The 25,230-nt window shown below is 38.8% G+C and overlaps 1 protein-coding gene across 2 annotated transcripts in view; it reads right to left on the bottom strand.

The window, feature by feature from the left end:
* The window catches only part of ROCK2 (Rho associated coiled-coil containing protein kinase 2), a 91,731-nt gene that overhangs the window by 42,759 nt on the left and 23,742 nt on the right, over window positions 1–25,230 (bottom strand). For both annotated transcript variants that reach the window (XM_072333628.1, XM_072333629.1), the window contains exons 2-3: window positions 10,479–10,560; window positions 379–479 (exon numbers count right to left, since the gene is read on the bottom strand). In XM_072333628.1, the coding sequence (XP_072189729.1) occupies window positions 379–479; window positions 10,479–10,560 (183 nt within the window). The remainder of the gene's footprint in view (window positions 1–378; window positions 480–10,478; window positions 10,561–25,230) is intronic.

Raw genomic sequence — 25,230 nt, 5'->3', positions numbered from 1 at the left:
AGCAGGAAGAGTAAAACGACAGTTTCTGCTTCACAATTAGCTTGTTCTTCAATTGGATGAGTTCAGACATTCTCATATGGTGATGCTTGTGACAAAAACAAACACATAAATAAATGAATAAAGCTGTTTGGAACTACCTGTTCCATTTTGCTGTAAGTATGATAAACTAGATTCTAAGTCCTTTCCATCCAACTGATCATGTTTTTAACTTAAAGGTATTGCTTACTACGCACAGAAATGACCTCAGGATACAACAATAATGTTTTTGACTTTAACCTTCTCTGTAAGAATGCATTTTTAGATCTGAAGCATGCAAGAGTTGAAAAGGGTTTTACTACAGCCACAAATCTGTAAATCAATAAATCATCACTTTCTTACCAGCTGCACTTCTCCAAAAGCCCCTCTTCCAATCACCTTAACTACGTCATAGTCTTCAGCTTTCATTTGTAAAGCGCGTATTTTTTCCACAATCTTCTCATCTAAAACAAAAGAAATAAACGGTGGGATAATGCACATATTAACAAAATACATTCATTTCCTGTAATATTTGCCATCTAGAGTAAAAAAAAGGCATTTTTACCTACATGTTTGTTTATAGCCTTCCTAGCAACCTGTGAAATCTATAGTTACCTTTAAAAACGTTCCTTTCAATATCATTTGGCAAATATTAAACTGTAACAACTGAAATATCTTTCAGAACTTGCTAGTTCTCATACTATATCTCCTATATCAAGGAACAGCTTCCAGAAAGACCCTGGTAATGACAAGAAACAGAGACACCATGAATTTTCAGACATTCACTCACTGACATTCACTGTGCTGCCACAATCAATCGACACTCCATCAGCAATGCTGAGGGAAGCATCAGCTGCATTCATAAGCACTGCAGGTGCAAACTGCTTCCACACAGCTGGAGAGTTCAACAACCGTGAAGAACGCAACTCAAGAACCTTCATGTTCAACTCCAGGCTGTATCATGCAAGGATTTCAGCACGTTAGTGAATGCATTCCTGGCTAAACACATTTCAAAAATCCATTCTTATTGCAAGGACAAACAGTAATGGAAGCAATGAATGGAATCCACAATACTGGACGTAATCTGTCTTGGTGTGCCAAGTCTTGACACTCCCCCTCACACATTTATAGGAAGAACATAAGGGAAGGAAAGTTGGCTTGATCAACCCCCCCCCCAGCAGAGAACATTAAACTGTATGAAGAGCTGTGGATGCTTACATTAAGAGAGGAGTAGATGCATATGTTTTGAGATTCCTTTTTAGGGTCAATGACTACGGAATTTGATCCTAAGAAAGGAATTAAAAAGGACTTTAGACTTAATGGGGGAAAAAGGCATGAGAGAGACAATTAATTCTGTATGACTTTTAGATGACACTGTCAGTGGGAAGTTAATGATAATGAATATCTAGTAAATAGCTTAACCATTTCTACATACTCTTGAAGGGCATCCTGGCAGGATACAAGCAATCCAAGAGATTCCTGACCATCAAGATTTATTTTAATCCAAACAAGCAACTAATCCAGCTGGGGAGATGCTCAATTATATTGCTCACGAACAATGAAGAATTGGTAAGGGATGACAAAAATCAATGTCAGCCTTGGCTGAAGCAAGGGTGAACTGGTGGAATTTAAGACCCTGAGAAAACTGAGGAGGGCAAGCAGCAGACCCTGGACTTCAGGAGAACAGACTACAGTTTGTTCAGGGGGTTTACAGGCAGGATCCTGTGGGAAGTTGCTGTGGAGGGTAGAAGAGTGGGTTGATCTTTGAAGATGACGTGTTCAGAGCATAAGAACAGTCTGTTCTAGTTAGCTAGAAATCAAGCAGGCATGGCAGGGAGCCAGACTGGCTGAATGGGTAACCCCTGCCTCAACTCAAGCACAAAAAGCAAAGGTTTGAAATGCACAAACAGGACTAGGCTACCCAGTGTCCAGCAGGAATGTCCCAGGCATGCAAGGGCAGAACTGGGGAAGAAAAGATGGAGTTGAAACTAACCAGTTATGAAGGGGAATGAGCTTTTATGCAGTAATAAAACAAAGAATGAGGCAAACGAGGGCCCACCGCTCTCAACAGCATAGTGGATTTAATGGTAAAGGTCACAGAGATCAAGGTAACCATGTCTTTATGTCTTTTTTGCTTCTTACTTTATTGCCATGGCTTGTAGGCCATCCAGCTCCCTGACCCAGAATGTGGGGCAGCAAAGCAAGGAGCAAACTTGGCTGTGGGTCAAGACAGGATACATTTGAGAGTGCTGAAGGAGCCAATCAACACTGTCAGCCAGCTGCTCGCCTTCTCTGAAAGGTCACTGTAACTGGGGGAGACTCCTAATGACTGGGTAAAGGTCAAGCATCATGTCTGTCTTGAAATCAGAGCAACCCAGAATAACCCAGAAAACTACAGGCTGGAACCTCATTCTGCAAAGAGAATGGAGCAAATCCTTCTGGAAGTCACTTCCAAGAGCACGATGGATAAGAAAGAACAGGAATGGCCAAGATGGAACTACTAAGAATTAAACCATGTTTGATCAATATGATTGCTTTCCATGATAAGATGGAAGAGCAGTACACATTTCCTTTTCTTGACTGTGGCATGGCTTTCAACGCAGCATCTCAATGAACCTTTGTAGCCAAACTGGGGTGACGTGGGAATGCATGGAGAAATTACAAGATGAGTGGAAATTCAACAGAGGTCAGTGGTTCACCAAGCCAACTGCTTGCCAGTGGCAAAAGGCACAACTTCAGGACTGATATCAATCACTGTTTTTACTAATGGCCCAGAAGATACTATCAGTTTCCTCTTTGCACATTCACTGATGGTAGGGAGCACTTGAAATATGGGAGGACAGGGCTGCTCTTAAGCAGGAACTAGAAAGGCTGAAACCACATAAAGATCAACAAAGCCAAATTCAGGGCCTTGCATCTGGGATAGAACACCACACAGCAGTGCTCAAAGCTACCAACCAGAAAATACCTTAAGAAAGAGGACCCAAGATCTCTAATGAACAACAAGATGAACATATAAACAAGCATTAAACCTTTGCACTGACTGCTTCCCAGGCTGTTTCAGTAAACACATAGCCAGTAGGTCAAGGGATGTGATTGATTTAATAACTTCAGAATAATCAGGAAAATAATCTGTCTGTAGAGCTGTAAGGACAAGGACAATTAAAAATCTCAGAACTTGAGAAATGTGCTACATTTTGTGTACCAATAAGACTGTGAAGAAATCCAGGCCGTGAACAGGAAAAGAGGTTGAGTGAATGTTTTCTATAGTGGATCATGAAAGCTTAGACAGGAAGTATAGGAGAGCAACAGTGGTCCTCTCATACCAAGTTTATTTTCTTCATAACATGAACAAATTTTGCAATTCATGAAGAAAAGACGGTGCTTAGAAGCTTACTTAAATATAAATCAGAAGCTTTGGCACATGATAAGGAGAATCAATGCAAATTTACAGGAAGCAGCAGTAGAGGCGTATCAGCATATTTCAAGTCAAAGAGAATGTGCTGTTCTCTGGTATCTTTGAACACAGAACATCACATCTTATGAGGGAAAGAAATCACATGAACTTATTTTCAGATGTTTCTAGTGATGTCTCAAGTGTATTGAGATGTGTGAAATGAAATGGCACAGATTTAAATACGTAAGGGTAGGGTGCAGTCCTACATAGCTCCATTATCACAGTATCACAGTATCGTGCGAGTTGGAAGGGACCTTAGAGATCATCGAGTCCTACTCCCGGGATTCGAGCCTTTCTTTGTAGCAGAGCAGCATTTCTGCCACTTGCAGCACAGGGGGGATTCGAACCCCGGGCCTCTGGTGTTGCAAGCAGCACCTTATACCACTGCGCCACCGGAGGCACACAGAATTGGTCATTATTGGTCAGAAACTCAGAGGAAACTGTTCTCAAAATATCATGTAAACATCATGAACAATTCTACAGTCCCAGAGGAGCTCTTGAAACATCAGACATTGTACCTAAGCATGCATTATGTATATTAAATATACATTATGCGTAAGTATATATAATGTATGTATATATGTGTAAACATAGGAGATGCCAACAAGGAATTATTACTTTTATCACTGCTGTGAAATGTCAAAGATAGACAAATGCTACTTAGTCCACTAAGATTTAATAATCTTAAAAAATAAAAAAAATCCAAACATTAATAACAAAAATCTGCAGACACACACTGTAGGGTAGTTACATAGGTGGACTTTCTATTTTCTTATAAAGTCTAACAGATGGGGAACAAATAAAGCATGGAACTAACTAACTTTAAGCAAAAAAAAAGACTGCAAGAAGGCAAGTTCAGAGAAATCCTCAAGCAATATCATATTTTTAGCATGCTAAATCATGATTTAGTTCATGTATGACATAGCATGTTCTAATTCAAGGTATGGGAGACCTTTCCAACACTATAATTTTGCTATTGAATTTTCAGGTTATGTGAAGCTCAGTTTGAGCGCAGATACCAGAGAGTATATCTTACACTGCCATGAATTTGCAACAACAGAAACCCAGCAGAAGAAAAACACCAAGTTCAAATAGAGACACTAAGATGGACTGACTGCCCAGCCTCAGAATATAACTGAATTCTACAAAGCCTTGTGACATTTGAGAAGAAATTCCTAAAATATGAAAAGATCACCACCTATTGTTCAGGTTTCGTTTTTAACAAAGGAAGGGCCAAGAAATGCTAGATAACAAAAGTGACAGCTTTTGATTTACTGCTTTAAAATGGCACTATAACCTTTAAACAAATGAAGCTTCACTTTCTGAAAGGGCAGAGTGCCTGGATCAGTCACTGACAGCTGGCTGCAAGAATGCAGCTGAAGGTTACTAGTGAAAACGGAATCAATACTGAACTAGAAGCCCAAAACTGGGGGTGGCAGGGCAAGCTTTCCCTACCTTAAAAATAAATAAACATATATATATATATATATAAACATATATATATATATAATATCCGGGTATAATAAGTATCAGGGAGTTCTAGAGTATGTATATAGAAAAAAGAGGAATAAGAATGCAATGGAGTGAAATTTGACTTTGATCTGTAAGAATAGATCAGTGAGTGCTATGGAGTATATTAATTCAGTAGTTGCTGCCCTGGGCAAAATCCTGTCTGGGAGTTAAACTGAAGCACAGCCAGGAAAAGCTTCAATCTCACATCCTCCCAAAGACAACCAAAAAGCACAACAGGAAAACTGAGGTAGCTATGCATTAAAGAAAAGGTGTGTGGGGAAGGCAAGGTGCTGGGGCAACACTATAAATTAGGACTCATAGCTTCACAGAGGCAAACATCTCCTCCTCCAGAGAAAAGAATGGGAGACACACAATCTCATCTTCTAAAGGCACAATGAGCACAATATACAGAAAGAGAAAGCAGCAGTCCTCTCACCTGCAGAGGAGACACCTCTAAACTAATGAAACCTTGATAATAGAACTGAATTGCTTTGCTTTGTTTATATTGAATACCCAGCTGGAAAAGTGGTTAATACTGCTGATATACATGTTTCACAGCCCAAAGGAGGGCAACAAAAACAATGAAAGGGAAGAAACACTTCTCCCTTGAAAACAGGCTGAGACCTGGGGATGTTCAGCCTGAAAAAAGAAGACACTGTGGAGACCTTATGGCAGCCCTTCAAGACATAAAGGGAAAACATAAGAAACATGGATAAGGACTTTTTACCAAGGCCTATAGTGATAGTACAAAAGGTAAGGGTTTGAAACTGTCTAACTAGCTTAGACATAAGGAAGAAATGTTTTATGATGAGGGTGGTGACACCAAAATAGGTCCAGAGAACTTGTGGATGCCCCCATCAATGGTAGCGTTCAAAATCAGGGTGGACATGGCACATTAGTGGAAGCTGCCCCTGCCCTATAGCAGGAGGGTAGATTAAATGATCTTTAAAGGTCCCGCTCTATGATTCTATATAATTTGTTCACATAGCCAAGATATTACCTCAAATTTTGTGGATCTACTTCATACTCTGCTTGGGAAAAGTTGAGTATTTGATACCTCTCCCATCATTATGCTTAACAAAATGACAGCATTAAAAATGAAACTGAAGCAAAACCTGCTCTGATGGCTGCAATGACCTGTCCTCAAGGATTGGCCTTAAGAAGCCAAAAGAAAATAAAAGGGGAAATGAGCTAATTAACTCAAAGAAAGATCTAAATTTCTAAGATCTCTCTTGGTATGGAACATTCCACCTGTGTCACTGGCAGGATGTATGGAACACAGAAAATTACAGTCATCAAAGGCAGTAATAACATGATGTGTTTTTGTTGGTAACCACGTAGTACACTCAAGTGATATTACAGTGTCAGGGAAGGAACTAGAAGTGTAAATTTTGGAAGAGGTTCATCTTAACGAATACAACTAAGTAAGCAGTGTTTACTTGGAGTGGAAAATAGTAACAGCAGCTTTCCAGGAAGTCTCTTCAGATATTTAGCTCCTGCACAAGTGACATGTCTGTAGCAGATGTTCCTTCTATTGTAAAGATGCTTACTGCCATCACACCTTGAAAGTTCTCCATTCTCCCGAATCTTAGCAAGTCACTGAGATGATGAAGGTTTTCAACTTTTGAGCAATGCTGGATAATACACAGGAAGTCAGTGATCAGTTTATTTAGCCAAGGCTTCTGGACTGTATCAGGCCTGTTAATGGAGTCATTCCCTGTGTAACTTGGTCTTCCTTGAAACAGTTTTTCATTCATCTCTGTTCTTGACTGTAGATTACCAATGACTAAATATTTTTGGTTGGTGCTTAAAACAGTTGCTTAATTACTTCAATTTTCCACCTTCTGAAACTTAAAGCAGCTAATGGGCTATGTAGTACCTGCATGGGAGACAACCTGAAAAAGGTATAAGCCACTAAGACATGATTCGACACTTGACAAATCTCAAAAGGCAGAAAAAGGGACTTGGAGGAATGTATTCAATCTCTTGCCACAGAGCAAATGACAGAAGAAGAAAAGATTGTGGAGGATTTACTATATCAAAACTGTGCTGGAGAACTCAAGCTTTGTTTCTAAAATTAGCAAGCCAAGTTTTACTCTCAGAGGACTATGAGATTCTCATTGTTTTAGCAATTAGATACTATGCTGTCCTTTCCCGTCCCATGAAAACTGAGGGAAAAAACAAACAAACAAACAAAAAAAAAGCACATACAAGACTTCAACCAGAATCATAACAGTAAACTAAAGTAATTCAAAAGACTGAAAAGGACTGGTAGTACTTATGTGCCTCATGTGATAAGTGTGTGCCCTACTCTGGTTCCACATCTTCAGAAAGTGGCAAGAAATCAGAATAATATGGGAAAGCAGGAGACAAAAAAATTGCTTGTGCACTGGGCATGCGAAGAGGTTTCTTTTGTAAAGTGGTCCCAAAACAGCCTATACTAAACTTCTACAATACATGCAATTAATAAATGTTAACTTTGTTAAAAGAATTAATAGTTTCATCTTGAAACTATGAGTTGAGATGAATATTAATTAATGCCTCAGCTGATATGCAAATTATATCATTTCTACATCAATATAATCAATTGATAAAACATTAAACTGACTACTAATGACTTGCAGTAGGTGTGAATTAGGGTGATTTTTAAAAAGCGCCCTTCACAAAGACTGAGTTATTGTGGAAGCCTTTTAGTTGGCATTTTCCAGTTTTTCAAGATTCATGCAACACTTACGAGTAAGTTCTGAACTCACAAAATGGCCCTGGTACCCTCCTGCATTGCTCAGGACACATTTCTGCCTGGAGAAGAGATGCAAACTCCCAGAACAGACCACTCACCAGAGGCCAGTCAGAATCTTTTTGACACAAATGCTCATCTACGGGTTTGCTACAGCTCTTCGGATGCTCAGAAAAATCCAAAGAGACAAGAACTCTTTGTTCCATAACCTAAGACGGTGCCAACTTACTGTTCCATAAATTAATGTAATTTCCAGCTCCTCTACCAAGCCCACAATAGCAAGAAGCTTCAGAAAGTGCGTTTATACTCTTCCACTGATACTGGCTACTCTTAGTCATTTCCAAAAAGACATACGGTATGGGTTCAACTTAAGACTGCATAAAATGACAATGATAGTAAGAATCTGTTTCTGTTTTGTTGTTTTTTTTCCTGCACCTGAACCCTTTGTGCTGGCACAAACAGTGCAAGAATGAATGAAAACCAGAAACTGGTCTCTTCTTCTTTTGCCAGACTAGTTTTAACAAAAATCAACCAACATACCAACCAACCTGCATTGATTCTGACCAGCTCCCTAGTCTAGTTCAAACAAACCACACACACCTGAAAGAACTCTGAACCAAACTGCTGGTCTCTGACTCCTTCAGTTGCTATGGCAACGTATTACCAGCTTCAAGATTCTACACAATTCTCACTTCAGAAATACTTCTTTTCAAAAAGGACATCACAGATGGTATGCAGTGCTACTATTTACTCCCTCACAGGCAGTACTGAAGCAGAAGTTACACTGCTAAATATTGAAGAGATGAATAGCTTCACAGTGTGTGCACCAAAGTACTTTACTGTTATATGTTTTTCTTTTTCCCCCTCCCCCATGTACAACAGTTAAGGACACCTCTTAAAACTCAGAGTAAACTGCTGCAACTTTAAAGGATTCATCTATCTGCAATGGTCAGATTTTACTGAACCAAAGATGATTTTGTGTTCCTGCCACAGCTCGTAGCTTGCCTGCCACATCAGATGCTTAGTAGTATTGAACACAGCAATGGGAGAGAGGCTAGAGTAGAAGAAGCAGCAGCAGGCATCAGAAAGGGAAGGTGGACAGCAAGAATACTCTGGGGTTGCAGGAAAAAAAAAAAAAAAGCCAAGGTTTAACTGTTTTCCCACAATATCTTGTTTGAATACTTCACAAGTACTGATCTTCTAGTTAGAAAATGTTCCTAATTTTCTCCTACTGCAAAAATAGTATACTAATATGCAGGCAGATCTGAGCAGCCCATAGAAGTTTATGTAATTTATTTCATTTTTGTACTTGCTGCCAATTGGTCTTTCCCTTAGAATCAAAGAATCATAGAATTACTCAGGTTGGAAAAGACCTCAAAGACCATCAAGTCCAACCACAGCCTAATCATAGTACCCTAACTCTAACAACCCTCTGCTAAATCATATCTCCGAGCACCACATCCAAATGGCTCTTAAACACACCCAGGGATGGCGACTCAACCAAATACACAGCTGCAAGTAAAAAAATTATTTAAAAAGCAATGTCTAACTTTTCCATTCAAATATATCTGTTTGAGGTCAACTGAACTCACGACTAAGAAAAATTCCAAGGTATGCTTCCGCTTCCCAATCTACTGTTCATTTATTCTATCTTGAATGATTTCAACAAATTGACGGGCAATGGTCAAGCCAAAACTTCAGAAAGAAGCAATCAACTCCACCCAGAAGAACCCATTACAAAGCACTATACTAGCAACCACTTAATTGAGAAATGTAAGTGGATATTAAAAGTAGTCCTAGAGCAATGGAGAGCAGACTCACAATTCTTAGCAGTAAAAAATGAAATGAGAAGTAGATTCACAGTAATTGATATATGCAACTGAATAAGTTTAAGCAACAACTGTCCTTAGATGGCTTACTCGCTGCAATTTATATTTTAAAGCAAATGATCCACTATTTCTACAGTATTTTATGTACAAAGATGGACAACACTTTAAGAAGTCAAAATACAGTTACTCTGATATAACAGTCTTACATTTGCACAAGCTTAATAAACGCTAATATTTTGTCTATAATTAATTTACAGAGAGTCAAGCAGTTACACAAAGGTTCAAAAATGCAGCTATAGATTTTAAGGTTCAATAATATAAGTTTTAAAAATCAACAGAAGATGCCTCCTAGAATAAATAAGACTCCATACATTTGTTGTAATTAATTCTTACTTCACAGTAATTGGAATACGTTTTGCAAATTGCATCATAACACATATACATAGAATCACAGAATGGTTTGGGTTGGAAGGGACCCTTAAGATCACCTTGTTCCAACCCCCCTGCTATAGACTGTTGCTCAAAGCCCCATCCAGCCAGGCCTTGAATGCCTCCAGAGTGGGAGTGTATTCACAACCTCTCCGGGCAACCCATTCCAGTGTCTCACCACCCTTACAGTAAAGAATTTCTTCCTAATATCTAGTGAAATTACTTATATTATAACTATATATATAACATAAAAGGATTTATTTTAATTGTAGTTTTAAAAACTACTCTCTACAATCAATATTATTCAATATGCTTTCATCAGCATAACTCCTCCAAATGAAGCATTTCTGTAACAAGTGGTCGTTCAAACCTTTCAGAATACACAAAGTTAGGGGTGTGAAAAACAGTAAAATGAAAACCAGCAATGCATTTCTAACCACTCAGCTCCTAAAACTTCAATCACTACAGTGTCATTGTTTAAAGGCTGCTTTCAACTTACATCTATTTAGGAAGTTATCAATGTTCTTGTTCTTCCTCAGCGCCGGATAATCCAGATCAAGGACCAAAGAATTCAAGCCATCCTGTAAACAAATAACAATAAGTTGAGTTCTAAAATCACAATTACTACATCACTTTTCCTAAGAGATGCCAGGCTGAGACAGGTTATATATTATTCAAACATGTATCACATTCCTAGTATGCAGATAAAACAAGATCTTGAGTACGCTTATACCTCACTCACCCCAAAGCAGTTAAAATACTGTGACTGGCTCCAAGTTGGCCTACACATTACCAATACATCACCACCCCTTAGTGGCACTGAGACTTAAGCTGGAGTAATACTTTTAATCCTAACCAGCAGTACTCTTACTGCTTAAACACAGACTTAATATTCTCTGTTCAGTCACACGGTCTTATTTTTTCTCAACATTACATTTTTCCCTGTGTAAAATTTTTCATCTGCATCATCCACGTTATTAACCACATTCTCTCTGCCTTCTCACTCTGGATATTCAAAACCTGACTTTTTGCTCTTGGAAACCAGATATGACAATTCAACACATAACTCAAGCTCACAAAACTACACTGCCAGTATTCTTATTCAGCATCTCCAATGTTCTACATCAATTGACATTTTGCTCACGGCTCTAAGAAAATCTTGAGCTTGTTTTTAAAGGTTTTTGAACCTCAGCAGGGCACAAAGATTTTAGTCAGAGACCACATCATGTTTGTTAATAGCAACCAACAGCCTTTCAGCCTTCGCAGTACCTGACACATGTAAATAAGGCCGCAGCTAACAATCCTCTTGTTTGTTTTTTAAATATGCCTGGCAAGGGATCATTTCTGGTTCAAATCTCATTAAAATTGTTATTCTAATGATATGTCTACTGGGATAGACTTAAAGACAGGGCCTGAGATTATAAACACCTTCTGAATGCTATGCTAGGCAGTACTAAATATGTATATATACAACTAAGATGACCTCATTTGTTGAAATGTCACTTCTCAGTTTCACCACAAAAAACATTCATGATTAAGCACATTTTCAATATTGAGAGATGGAATTGCAGTTGTTTGGTTTTGCTTTTTTACTATTAATTTCCGTCTCCAGCAAATGGAAGTCTCTTGAAAAATATCAGTAGCAGCCACTAGACCATGCACAGGAAACAAGGTTTGCTCAAGAAATTACAAGACAGACATATTAGTGTGATTTCCTATACAGATGACTAAAGGTCAGAGACTATAAACTTGTCTTACCTCTGTCTAAATTGGTACAAAAAAATCATTAGCATCTCACTAGGATCACATCTGAGGATCCCAAGAGAACCTCATTTATTAAATTTGACATAAATCTAGAACATAAGAGACTTGCAGATGTACTAAAATACTGCATGAAGCATAAAACTTCAAGGCTTCAAGTCACTTCAAAGGCAAAAACTCACAAAAGGTCCATCTTTACAATTAGGAGATCAACCAAAGGAAGCAGGAGGCGTGTACAGATGAGTAAAGAACTCCCAGCTACACTCAGACATTAAATAGAAGTGTACATGAGGTGGAAACAAGGGCAGGGTACCAGGAAGATGAAGCTGACACCCCAAGATTCAAGGCCACATTAGGAAAATCAAAGCTGATCTGCAGATGAGTCTGGGGAAGTTTGAAAAAGGCAAAGAGTTCCACAAGTACATAAGCAGCAGAAGACTAGGGAAGACACGGGCCTGCTGCTGAGCTGAGCAGGGCAAGCTGGTAACAAAGAGTAAACAAAAGGAGAAAGGTACTCAAGACAATCTTTGCTTCAATCTTTGCTAGTAAGATTAGTCTTCAGGAATCTTAAGTACTTTGTATCAAAGGAAATGGGAAGACTGAAGTCAGGAAGACTTTCCCCTGGTGTGGACCAAGTGCCAGGACCCAATCCTCCATGACAGAAATGCCTGAACAAACTAGATGTATGCAAGTACACCCCTGACAGGATGCACCTTCAAGTGCTGAAACACTGGCTGATATCACAGAGAGGCCTTTAAAAAGGTAACATCAATGAAGGGAGGCTACTGAACTGTGGAAGATATCTGTCTTCAAGCAAGGCAAGGAGCAAGGTTTAGGAATCTAAAGGCTGGACAACCTCACCTTAATTCCTAAGAAAGGGATGGAGAAAATGCTCCTGGAAACCATTTCCAAACATGTGAAGGACAAGAAGGTGATCAGGATTAGTCAGCATGGGTTTATGAAGGGGCAATCATGTCTGGCCAGGCTGACAGCTGCCTACAGTGAGGCAGCTAGCTTGGTGGATGAGGGAAGAACAGTTGTTGTTTACCCCAGCTTCAATAAAACATTTGGCATTGTCTTCCATAATGTTCTCATAAACAAGCTGATGAAGCACAGGTTGCACAAGTGGGTGGTCAGAGGACTGAAAACTGGCTGAGAGACTATGCCTGGAAGATTTTGATCTATGGCCAAAGTCCAGTTGGAGACCAGTCACTAGTGGTATACCCTGGGGCTCGATACTGGGGCCAGCAACTTTTTACCACTTCATTAACCACCTGCTGCACCCTGCGAACAAAACAAACAAACCAAATTAGGGGGAGCGTCTGAAACACCAGAGGCCTGTGCTGCCATTCAAAGGGACCGCGAAAGGCTGCAGAACTGGACAGCGAGAACATGTGAGGAAATGCATCTGAGGAGGAATAACCCCAGGCACAGGATTCACCTTTTAAACTGTTTTATGTTACTTTTCTGGACTTCCTTATGAAAAGAAATATAAAATAGTGTTACTAAGCCCCAAGAGAAGGCAATGAATAATACAAAGTATCAATCGTTAATTACTTTATGAACAATACTTAAAGCCATTATTCGGTCTTGATTTTAAATGTTCCTGAAAGACATATAAAGGATAAAGGAGTGATGCCCCAGGACAACATACTCTCAGAAACACTGGAGACTCACCACCTACTACCAAATTTGATGAAGGTTTTATGAAAGATACAATAAATCTAAAGCAAAGTATTGAGGTTGCTAAATACTTATGGATTGGTCAATGCTTGAATTGTCCAATGACCTGGCCATGCCCAACGGAAAGTACTCTGAGTTAAGACTTCCTGTGGAAATCACGTAATAGAATACGTAATTCCAAACTCTCTATTCAGCAAGCACTGGCTTCCAACATAGGGCATGTCATTCTAGCAGATGTAGCAGAGCATGTCAGCAGAAAAACACCTCTTCACCTCGCAACAGGTAGGAAAGGACCACGCTCAGTGATACAATGGAATACACATAAGCCATGTTTTACAATTTTACGTAGCACAGTGAAGTCCCGATTCTAACCAGCAACACATAGCTCTAAATAAATATGACTTGAATTCATATTTTCATTAGTATATTTGCAGTGCAACAGCATTAATAAGGCTGTAGCTTACAGTACCAATTTACAGTGACAAAGTGATAGCCTTTGTTACTCTCTAGAATTCCTTAAAGTAATTAGAGTTTCACAGTTGATTTAGAGTATATTTTGATGGCAAATTACAGCTCTCATCTGCACAAATTCAATAACAAAAACTAGTTCTCTAGAGCCCTGAGCACATTCTTACTCTATTTTATTCTTCACAATCCACTACCTTATTTGTCAGTCTTTTTGCCATTCTTTTGTCATTGCTACGGAAACAGAATTTTTATAGTCACTTACAATTAGGGATGTATTTTAAGGGAGAAGATGTAAAAGTACTTGATTTTACCACAAATTAATGAGGCACAATTTTTTGTGGGTTTTTTGTTTGTTTTTTTTGTTTGTTTTGGGGAGGGGGGGGAAGAAGGGGAGATTAACTGATATTTTAACGCTTCTCATGCAATCTATTTTAAAGGTTGCTTAAGCAAAACACTGCTAGTGTGTTCTATTTATGCGCAAAGTAAGGGAAAAGAATTAAGCTATCAGCTGCAACAGACGTTTTAGTGAAGCTGGATTACAAGGTCCAAAGCAACCACAACTTCCAAGTTAAACTGAGCTGCACTTTATCATTTCAGAAGTCACTGTTTATTCCCTATGTCATTCCAATTCCAAAGTTTTGTTTTTGTTTTTTTGTTTTTTGAGAGCTACAAAAGCCGAGAACCATATTTGTAGCTATTTATTTATTTATTTATTTATTATTAGCTCTGTCTCCTTTTCAGGCATTTCGGGTAACAGTTTTCATAAGTGATTATTAACAAACAGGAATCTGAGCAGAGCACAGCTGCTTGCTAACTGTTTGGAAACCTCCTAATTCTTGTTAGCTACATCTGGCATCAGAGAGGCCATCAGCATCAGCACCACGATGAACAGAAAGAGCATCTGTTTATATTTATCCCTGTGAACAAACGTTATTAGCATCTTTCAAAGACAGGATTTAAGCTCTTATGCACACTTTTAAGGTAAAGGATTTCAAATTCTTATCACCATGTGCTTTATGAAAGACTTGTGCCCTGTACACTAGCATGTTGTCAAAAGGTAGTTCCTTAAGACTTTAGATTTTCATTAAAAGGCCTAATTTACATTACTTGACTCTAAGATTGCACTACAAATTAAAAACATGGTTCCAAAAGCTACAGAGTAAAATGGACCCCTCAAAGTGAAGATAAACAAGCCAGGAAATGACATCTCTCTAGTCTAGGCTTCACAGATAAGTCACTTGAACCAGGAAATATGTTATTAAAGTGATTTCACTGTTCACTTCCTCTTTCTGCTATTACAAAAGGTTCAGAAGCTAAACAGGCCCAAAATAGCAACTTCCAAACAAACACGCTGTTGGCAAAGACAGCTCTGCCCACACCATTCCATTAAAAGCCTTTTGCTCTTGGCAAACAGGCTGAGACACTCTCTCAGGACTGTTTTCCAAGAGAAAAGTCCACATTAGATATTTTTGCACAACCATCCTACATCAGGAGAGACGGGGTCCCGACCACCCTGGCAGCAGAAATCTCCTCTGGGGACAACGCACTGTTTGGCTCTCAGTCAGCAACTCCTACTGTGGCAAGACCTGAATTAACTCAAAAAAATCAGGAGTTATTAAAACTATAAGACATTTAAGGTGTTTTTTTTTTCTCTCTCTCTGACAAAGGGGCTACATCAGGGAGAATTAGTGATGGCATCTAAATAACCAGCTCAGTGTTAGTTCAGAGCAAACCCACTGAAGCCCCCACAAAATTAAACCCTTCCATGCTGATTCTCATTTTCAAAACTAAAATACTCATTTGATCCTGTCCAAAGTTGATGCACACGTGTACGTTCCACAAGATACCAGAACAGCTTAGGCCACTTCCACTTACTCCTTACCTTTACGCTGAGAAAAAAATAAGAACAACTCAAGGCCAAAAAATAAGCACAAAATGCTTCCTTAGTACCCACAGGCAGCAACTCATAACTCTAAAATAACCAGCAAAGTTCATGAAACCATTACATATAAGAAAAGCAAAACACTAATTCTTTCCCTTTTGTCAGCTTCCCAAGTCCTCAAATTTTAATAAACTACACTGCAGAGGAAAATAAGGATAGAAAAGTATGTAACTTCAGACCACATTTTTTTAATTAGACCTACGTGCTTTTTAAAGCACTACTTCCTTAATCTATGCACACACAAACTGACCATCTAATGACTCTAACCAGGATTAAATCCCTACTATAGTCTTTTATATGACAAATGGACCCTTACATAATTCTTGTCTTTCCTGAGTGATTACTTCTTTCCATAACATAGGAGGCACCTCTGGATAAGGCCAGCAGCTCAGTAACAGCATACAATAGGAAAAAGAACTGATAGCTCATATGCAAGGCAAGCATACTGCTTTTCCTCAGCTTATTCTACTCTAGCGTTCAATGGAATACCCTGTAATTCATTTTGATATTATTGAAGATGAATAAGTGTGTGAAGGAATACTTCATGTCATGATAATGAAGCCAATGTTTTATGTGAAGAGGTCTTGTAATTCTCAAAGTTCTTCCACAGTTCTACATTACATAACAGATTTAAGTTTGGACAGTACTGAGTACACACACTTCAGAAACCTGAACACAGCTGCCCACAAATAAATACATAAATATTTAACAGCAGGTTTTAACATGCAATCCAATTTCTATACAGTGTGGAGATAAATATTAAAGCACAAGAAAAACCCACTGTCAATAACTGAATAGATGCGGATTTTTCTTCATTGTACAATGAACCTCTCATTGGCTGTCATGATGTGCTACATCCTACATGCACACTGCAGTGGTTTTATGCTGTGATGTCAAACTGTTCAATTGCAAAGACAGGATGACAGCACACCAAAAATGGCTGCCTCCTTACAGAGCAGTGAGAATAAACACGAAGCAGTCTTTTAAGAGGCAACAAAAAGAAGGTTAATGAATAGCACTGTGGAAGAGCAAAAGCAAGTAGCTTACAAACAACAAGAGGAAATGATAGATGATACTTTATTTAAGAACAATTCAAAGTCCACTGTAAGTTAAGAAGAGTGAACTATACATGGAAGGTTTAAGTTTTCCTTAATGCTACTTATACAGACATATTTACAAGGAATACAACAAAAAATCATAAGATGTCCTGAGAGCATTGAGAGCAGCTGGAATTGACTCTAAAACATTGAAGCCAATCCACTTCTTTGAGAACTGAAGAGAGCATGACAGGGCAACAGGACTGAAAAAGGCAATCGAAAGAACTACCCTTAAAAGGCAGGAGATGGGGGAACGTCCCAAACTATAAACCAGCACCACTTGTGGAGAGGGAGTTAGAACAGGATTTTAAGCAGTTTGTAAGAACCCAGAAGGTTAATATGTGAGGTTCAGGTTGCAGGTTTTTTTCCTGTTTCTCATAAAAATAAAATAGTGTCATGTAACCGATTTCTGGCAGAATACATCAGGATAAAGCAAAGCATCTTAACATAAAAATAAGAGAGAAGATTCACTGCTCTCATTAGCAAAACCACGTCGTATAGGAAATATAGGAAAATACCTGAAATGTGATTATTAGGAGTTTAGTATAAGATTTGGAAAAGTGTGTCAAATATATTCAGCTGGGTGTGCCCCGTTACAATTCCAGGGAATATTTTCATTCTCATTATAAAGCATCAGAATGAGTAACTTATCTGTTAAAAGCAAATAAAAATCACCAAGCTCAGAATTCCAGGCATGTTGCGGTGCTTTGTACTGCATTTTAAATGCTCTCAAAATGAAGGAAGAATTAATAATAAAGGAATCAACTCAAGGGATGAGCGCACACAAAAAAAAAACCACACCACACTAACAGATGTTTTTGAAAGAAACTGAATGTACACAACATGAAAACGGGAATAATTCAACAGGAAGATAACAGGAAAAGACAGCATTATAGCGGACTAGAATTCCAATCCAGGCTGTATAAACAGGAGGTTCACCGTGTAAAACCTCACAGAAGACTCATGTTCTTTATGTGCTAGTATAGCCTAAGCCAGCGTGTTGCATCCAACTCCGAATCCCTATAAAAACAACAGAAGACAAGTTGGAGGAGAACCAAGAGGAGGTTAACAACAGCAGGAAAGTGACAGGCAATGCACACATGGGAACACTGTGGAAACCCAAGTTTTTAGTCTTAAAAAAGAGCCGCTTCAAAAAAGACATGACAATTCTGTTCAAAACATAAAAAGCTGTTGTGAGCAATAACGATGGATGCTTTCCCACATCTCCAGAAACAGCATAAGAAATGGGCTTAATTTCAAGTGAAGACTGAGGTTACAGATGATGACAAAACCTCTGAATAGCAGCAGTGATGAACTGACATCATACACCGAACCAATGAAGCTGACAGATTTGCTTCACAGGAGATGAGCATGTTAGCCCAGCATCAGTTGCAGTAGTTCCACCTCTAAGCCTGCCTATGTGAGAAGGACTCCACTGGAGATTGCTAACAGCCCTTCCAAGCCGGCCTGGGAACTCTTCAGAGCAGAACTGAAGAAAAGCACAAAAGTGGGAACTTAAGCCAGAGGACTGAGACAGCATAGTAAACTGACAGCTGTCTGTAAACGCACAGCAATTTAATCTTTCCATCATCCATTTTAATTAAACAATGCATTAACAGTTTTCTACTACTCCAAAAATGCTTACTTTCTTCCCAAATGCAACTGTTAAATTCATTACTTGTTTCTCTGCCAGATCAGCTGTTCTATTTTCTCCATAAACCTTGGCAAAAACAAAACAGGTCTTGCATGTCTTGCCGGTTAGCACTGTAGCCATGGAAAATTCAACAGTTCAGCACAATCTCCTTTATCAGAAGTTATTGTACCATTCCAGTTAACTTTGATTTTAGAATTCTTACTGCCTCCAAAAATAATAACAACAATAATTCATGTGCGCTGAAGCCGAGAACTGCAAACCTCTTAAAATAACACCGGAGATAATTTCCTATTAATTTGAATTCTCTAAAGCCTTTAATAGCGAGCTTAGCTTCTTAACAAGAGAATAAAGGCAGCATGGTGATTTTGCTTGTTAACTCCTGCTGCAAGCCATTTACGCATCGCTTCAGGAGATTTTTCAAGCAAGTGGGGAAAATCGCATGAATATTAGATTCACAAGTAAACTACAAACGCACAGAAATCAAACCTGTGCCTAGAACTGCTCCTCTGGCCTCCTGCAGAAGTGGAATTACCCACTGCCCATAAAAATCCAAATAGAAAGCACAGCTTCTTATTCATTTCTTCCCCCCAGAAAGCAGAACTTTCACAGGCTGCAGCTGGAGGAAACAGAGGTAATATCAGGAATACAGGCAAAAGGTCAGAGCTCATCTGCTGCTGAGGCAGGAGACAGATGTACAGCCTATTCTTAAAAACCTGTTTTGACCACAAGGCCATCCTCGTTTCATATTAAATAAGGGCTCTGCTTCTCCATCATGAAAATGTTTCTCTTTCCTTACCCTCAGGCAGCTCCATCTGTGAAGTCAGTTTCAGCAACAAGCCACTGCACCTTACACAACCGCAGCCATCTATCCCTCGATTTCACCGTGGGCTTATTTTTGGATAAATACATTTTATATGTATTATGTCATATGTTATATCTTTCATTAATCTGCTTAGCAGTCGTGGATAATTAAGATGTAGGAACCAATCTGACAACTAACACATATACTTACAAGAGTCCATAATGAAAATTGTTAGAATCTCTTTCTTAGTAATTGGAATCACAACAAGTGAGGCCTGAAAGTAAAATTCAAGATAGCATCTAGCAGCCTCCTCCTCCAAAAGTACAATTAACTGCAAGTAATAAAAGGACTTTTTTTTCCCCAATCAACAATACGGAACAGTTACAAAATCTCTCTGTACTAAAAATACCAGCAAGTATTTAGAACATTTCCAACCCAATATGTGCACCTCTCATGTTACCTCCTGCCTAACCTCGAATTTGATGCCAGCAGTGCATTCTAAGCAGCTCTACTTATATCTTAAAATACAATTCCACGAACCCAGAATTTCACTTAAAGTGATACACAGAAGTGAAGCAATCAAAATCACATCTAACTGCTGCAGGATGGAAAAAGGCAGAAAACTTATTGCCAGAGATTGATTATTTCCTTGTATGTTTAAGAAGCTCAAGATGTCAAGAGCTACCCACCAGGCATCAGGATGCTCTGACCCATCTGCTAGCATTTAGGTATCCATACAACAACAAATGGATGCATTTGGTAAAGAAAGGAAGTAAGTGTAAAAATGACAGCTGGGAGAAAGGTAAGGGGGAAAAAAGGGTTATATACTAATATATAGACATATACCAATCATCAATACCTCAAATAACTGAAGCAAAAGATTATAAACACGTGGAAAACCAACCTTTTTTCCCCAGTAATGCGCAAGCATCACAGATTAGTAAGGAGATCATTATTTTAATCCAAAAAAGTTAAGCAGCTCTAAAAAATGTCTTTCACATAAACAGATTTGACAGTAAAGGAAATGATTTACAAACCCTTTCAGCTTATTTATTTCAATAAAACATTACGTGAATGCCTTATTTTTAAAACAAACTGACATTCTCAGAGGTATGAATACCTGTTCATGATTTTAGCTAATATAAACCACGTATTTTCTCTTTTAGGCTTTTAAAAAGGTATCGAACTCGAAAAGACATCCTTGTACAATCCTTATAGAAAAGGTTTGAGGGTTTCCTTAGTGGAAATGCACCTTCATGTAGCATAACCAACCTCCCTTTCTATACATACAGTCAGCTACATTTGTGGAGTGTAAACAAGCACACTGCAGCATCCAGCTCCACAGACCAATATATGCCCTACCCCAGACACAAACTTCGCTGGCTGCAATCAGATTTACTATTAATTGTCTCTCAAAAAGATAATGCATTTTTCCATAAAATAAACTTACATGTAAATATTAAAATATGTTTGAATCCTGTTCAAATTCCAATTCCTGTGTTAGAACTACTAATGAAACGTATGTTTTGAAATGGAACGGGAACTTTTGGAGATTGCTTCTGAAAATCAACACATACACTTTTAGGGCCTGACATGACCATCTTCCTTCCTTTGTAAAATCCATAGCAACCAGGTTTTATCTTGACTTGAAATTTGCTCACTGACTTCAATAAGAAGGTATTTAGGAGGCCACTAGCTCCCATCTCTAACAACAGAAAGGAACATACTGGATTTTACACTAAGTCCCGCCAGAACTGTTTGATCTTCTGTGTTTCTCCCTAGAATAGAAAGAATACCTCTTCCTTTCTCATCTCATATCATGCGACGAACCTTCCCTACCCTGAAATACTGACAAAAATAAAATGAGAAAAAAAAAAAATAGAGGGGAAAAAAACAACACAGAACTGGCTTAGAGCAAGGGATGAACCCAGATGATCTCATGAAGTCAAGTCTGAATTAGTCCGTGATTCTACAATTCTGTTTGACTTGAATACAAATAGAGGGTGGCACCATTAAGATCAGTTGTTATATGATGGGCTCAGAAAAACTTCTCATTTAGCAAATTATGGTTGTTAAATAAGGAAATTCTTTATTGGGGAAAATAAATAGTAATGAAAAAGGAAGCATAACAGTAGCAAAGAAGGGGCAGCAACCTCCTGTCACAGACTGTGACAGACTTTCTTCAGAAAACTCGATTAAATGATAATCTTTCGTTACTTCCTATTATAATTACTCGTTTTCATGTCCCTAAGCAGAAAGTTTGTTCTGTATACAAATCAGTATTAATCACAAATTTCACCTAGACGATCATTTAGAACTTTTACATGGCAATCAATTAAGCCCCAAAGCTGTGAATAGGATCAGGTAAAGCTTCTGACCTCAGTTAGAAGAGGTCCAAAGGGCCACAGAAAACATTAGGTAAATTCATTTGAGGGATTTTTCCAACTGCTTTATCAATAATTTAATACAGTAATGGAAGAATGATTGCTCATTTAGTCATAATACAGTTTGACATTTCTACCCCTAGTCAACCACAAATGGGGGAAATGTTAGCTCTTGACTTCTGACCAGTTTATCTAGCCATAACTCCCACAGTGGATCTTGTTATATATTCTGCGTTATGAATCAATTTGCAAATTCCTATGCCAGCAGCTAAATATTGGAATGACTGCTATTAGGCCTATTTGTCTTAAACCTGGAAGTATTTAGTCACGCTGCCACTGGAAAACCACAAAATACATGCATAAAAGCATATCCATGATCACAGACATTTACGTCTTGGCAATGAAAAGATATGAGGGGTGGTATGGAAGACTTCTGTGAGTAAATCAGCAGCAAAAGTAAGTCACTAAAGGCACGTTTTCTCAGTGGAATTGGTGCCATAGTAGAAAAGCCCAGGCCACCTGATGGCTTCTTTGCTGCAATCTCCCAAGACAGCTTTATCCCAGGGATCCTGATGGGAGGCATCTGAGGGAGTGGAAGGAGCACACTGGAATCATTTCCAGGCTGCTTTACCACCTTCAAAAGGTCATTGCCACTGCAGAAAACAGCAGGTGTCAGGCCTGTCTTCAAGAAGGGCATGAAAGAAAATCTGCAGAACTACAGGCCTGAATTTCCACTATCTTCAGGCCCCAGAACAATTATGAAGCTAATCTCCCTGGGAGCAACTTCCAGACACACAGAGAAAAAGACAGCTGAATAAATAGATCACAATCAAATTGTATCCCATCAACTCGACTGCATTCTTAACACAAGAGGCAGCACATGCAAGCTGCCACATGGAAAACTGCACTCAGTTAGATGGAAGCACTTTTTCCACCACCGGGAGTAGCCAAACATTGAAATGCATTGCACAGAGATCATGGAGAGTCTGTATTTGGAGATTTTCAAAACATAATTCCTAAACATCATCATCTAATTGAACCGGCTTAAAACATGTCAGCAGCCCAGAACAGCAGCCCTGCAGAGGCCTCTGGCCTCTCCCATTCAGTTCTGCACAGAAGTTTCAATCAGAGCTCAGTTACTAACAGGGTGCCTGTAAGTCTCCAGAAATACCACAAATTATTTGGTTAGATGCTTCTGTTAGAAAAGCTGAACAGAAATTTTGTAAAACAATGCTACATCAGGAGTTGCATTGTCACAGTGTCATTGATCAGGGATGAGGGCCTGTCTGTGGAAGATCTTAGCTTGGTTTTGTTTTGTGCTGCTGCCAGATCTAAGATAAGAGATGGATAAACATGAACTGGAATACAGGGACAATAGCAGGCAGGATCAAAGGCAGTCACCTTAAATCTGGTCTCTTACATATGTGGTGACTCATATTAAAATCATTCTCTCTTTGGATCCCAGTTAGCAGGAAGATGGAAGGCAAATGAACGTAGCATACAAGAGATTCAACACATAAGGAAGATTTTATTTCCACATCTTATGGAGTAAAGTGGAACACTGTCATAGGATGTTTCTGCTGCCAAGAACTTCACATCAGTCTGAAGGCTATTTGACCCAACGGAGATAGAGCTGTCAAGAACTACCAGGCAGAAAAACATCCCATTCACCTTGAGGAGTTCCCGAGCTATGTGCTGCCTCCAGAAGCTGAGAAATTATAACTTAAGAGGTTTCTTTCTCTAACATTCTCTCCTAGGCATCTCTAGCAATTGGCTATTGCCTGAAACAGGGTATTAAGCTGGGCAGGCTCTTGATTCAATCCGGTTTCCAGCCTAGTCATTCACTGTCATGTTATTACTTGGGGCTGCTGCCTCATAATTCCTACAGAAGCTACTTCACTTCTAACAAGTAATTAGAAGGAAATGAGACAGAAACTGTTCTTCAACACCAGGGTTAGATGCTTTGGACAAAAGAGGACATTTGGTGTCAAACTCAAAAATGCCCAAGGAAAGGGAGAAGAGTTTCAACAACAGATATTGAGAGAAACCAGTCTGCAAACAGCAGGGCAGAGCATCTTACCTCAAACATGAGAAAATGGAGGCTGGGTTCACATGTCAGCTCTGGCAACAACCAGATCAAGTGCTATTGCTACAACACAGGTTGTAAGCTTAAAGAAAATATCTGAAAGGACTTAATGTTAGCCCAACATGGAATCATGTAGTTCTTCCAATACAGTTTTTCTAATCATAGTAATCTTAAGAATGAGAGAGCTTTTCATCCTTTAGTGATATTTTAAGCAATACCACATCTATTTTAAGCTAACACATACCTGGGGAATGGCATGACCAAAATACCAAAACATACACATCCAGCTATAGTAAAAGTTCACAAAAATTTGGATACAACACAATGCAGGCTGAGCATCCAATGTCACTTCACTTCTCCTTCCAACTGATGACAATCCTTCCAGTGTGGAATGGGTAGACATGTTAAGACTGCTTTGCATCGCCCCCCTGCAAGTAACTTCATCTCTCATCAAGTGGAAACAAAATGGAACTGAGCGTATAAAATTCCTCTTTTGTTTTTAAAACCAACATTCCAGGTACATTCAGTGCTCTCAGGAGCTGATTTTCTTTACTGCACAGACAATGCAAAAACCACTCACGCTGCAGTTTCTGAAATACCACGACTGATTATCAGTTTTACAGCTGGTTAAACCTCATTCTAGTTAGAAAAGGCTATTTGTTGTGGTAATAATCTAGATGGTAATTGTGAAATAAAGTGGGACACTTAGTCTGGCATTTGCGTAATAACTTCCCAGAATATTTTTCTTTCCCAGTATCCCAACTGTAGGTGTAAATCAAACAGCTGGGTGTGCTCATGTATACATCACATCTTTTTGTTTGCATTTCTGAAAAGGAACTGTATCAAATTAGCAAAGGAAACTGCAGTCTTCTAAAAAGATTAAAAATCACAGCACAGCTCTGCTGCTAAGAATGAAAACAGCTGCAAGTTGTAACAATGTTAAACGTATTATTCATCTTCAAAAGAACACTAATATTTTTCTTTTTAAGGAAAAACGACCATTTCAATTTCAGTTTAGCTGCACAATGTCAGCAACCTTGAAAATCAGTCTTTTCAAGTCCAACTCAAAATACGGTGATCTCTGCTAACAAAAGCAGCATTGTGAAATCGTTCAGAAATTAGTTGTACTGCAGTTAAGTACAGTTTCTCTGTAGTAGTTATGCTTGCGTTACTGTACAATCTCTCTTCCATTCATTATGGATGAAGAGCGACAAAATGTTTGCTGTTCATAAGCACATCCATCCTCCTAGCCATGAGGACTGCAGTGTGGTTCTCAGATAGCCATGCAAGTGTTCATACTTGATCGCTTCCAGTAATACTACATTTTCAAGGCAACATTCACTTTATCTTCTTTCACCCTATAAGTGGATTCTT

The sequence above is a fragment of the Excalfactoria chinensis genome, chromosome 3 (assembly GCF_039878825.1).
Source record: "Excalfactoria chinensis isolate bCotChi1 chromosome 3, bCotChi1.hap2, whole genome shotgun sequence".
Classification (NCBI taxonomy): Eukaryota; Metazoa; Chordata; class Aves; order Galliformes; family Phasianidae; genus Excalfactoria; species Excalfactoria chinensis.
The sequence above is the reverse complement of the archived record's forward strand: the minus strand, read 5'-3'. Positions and strand labels throughout refer to the sequence as shown.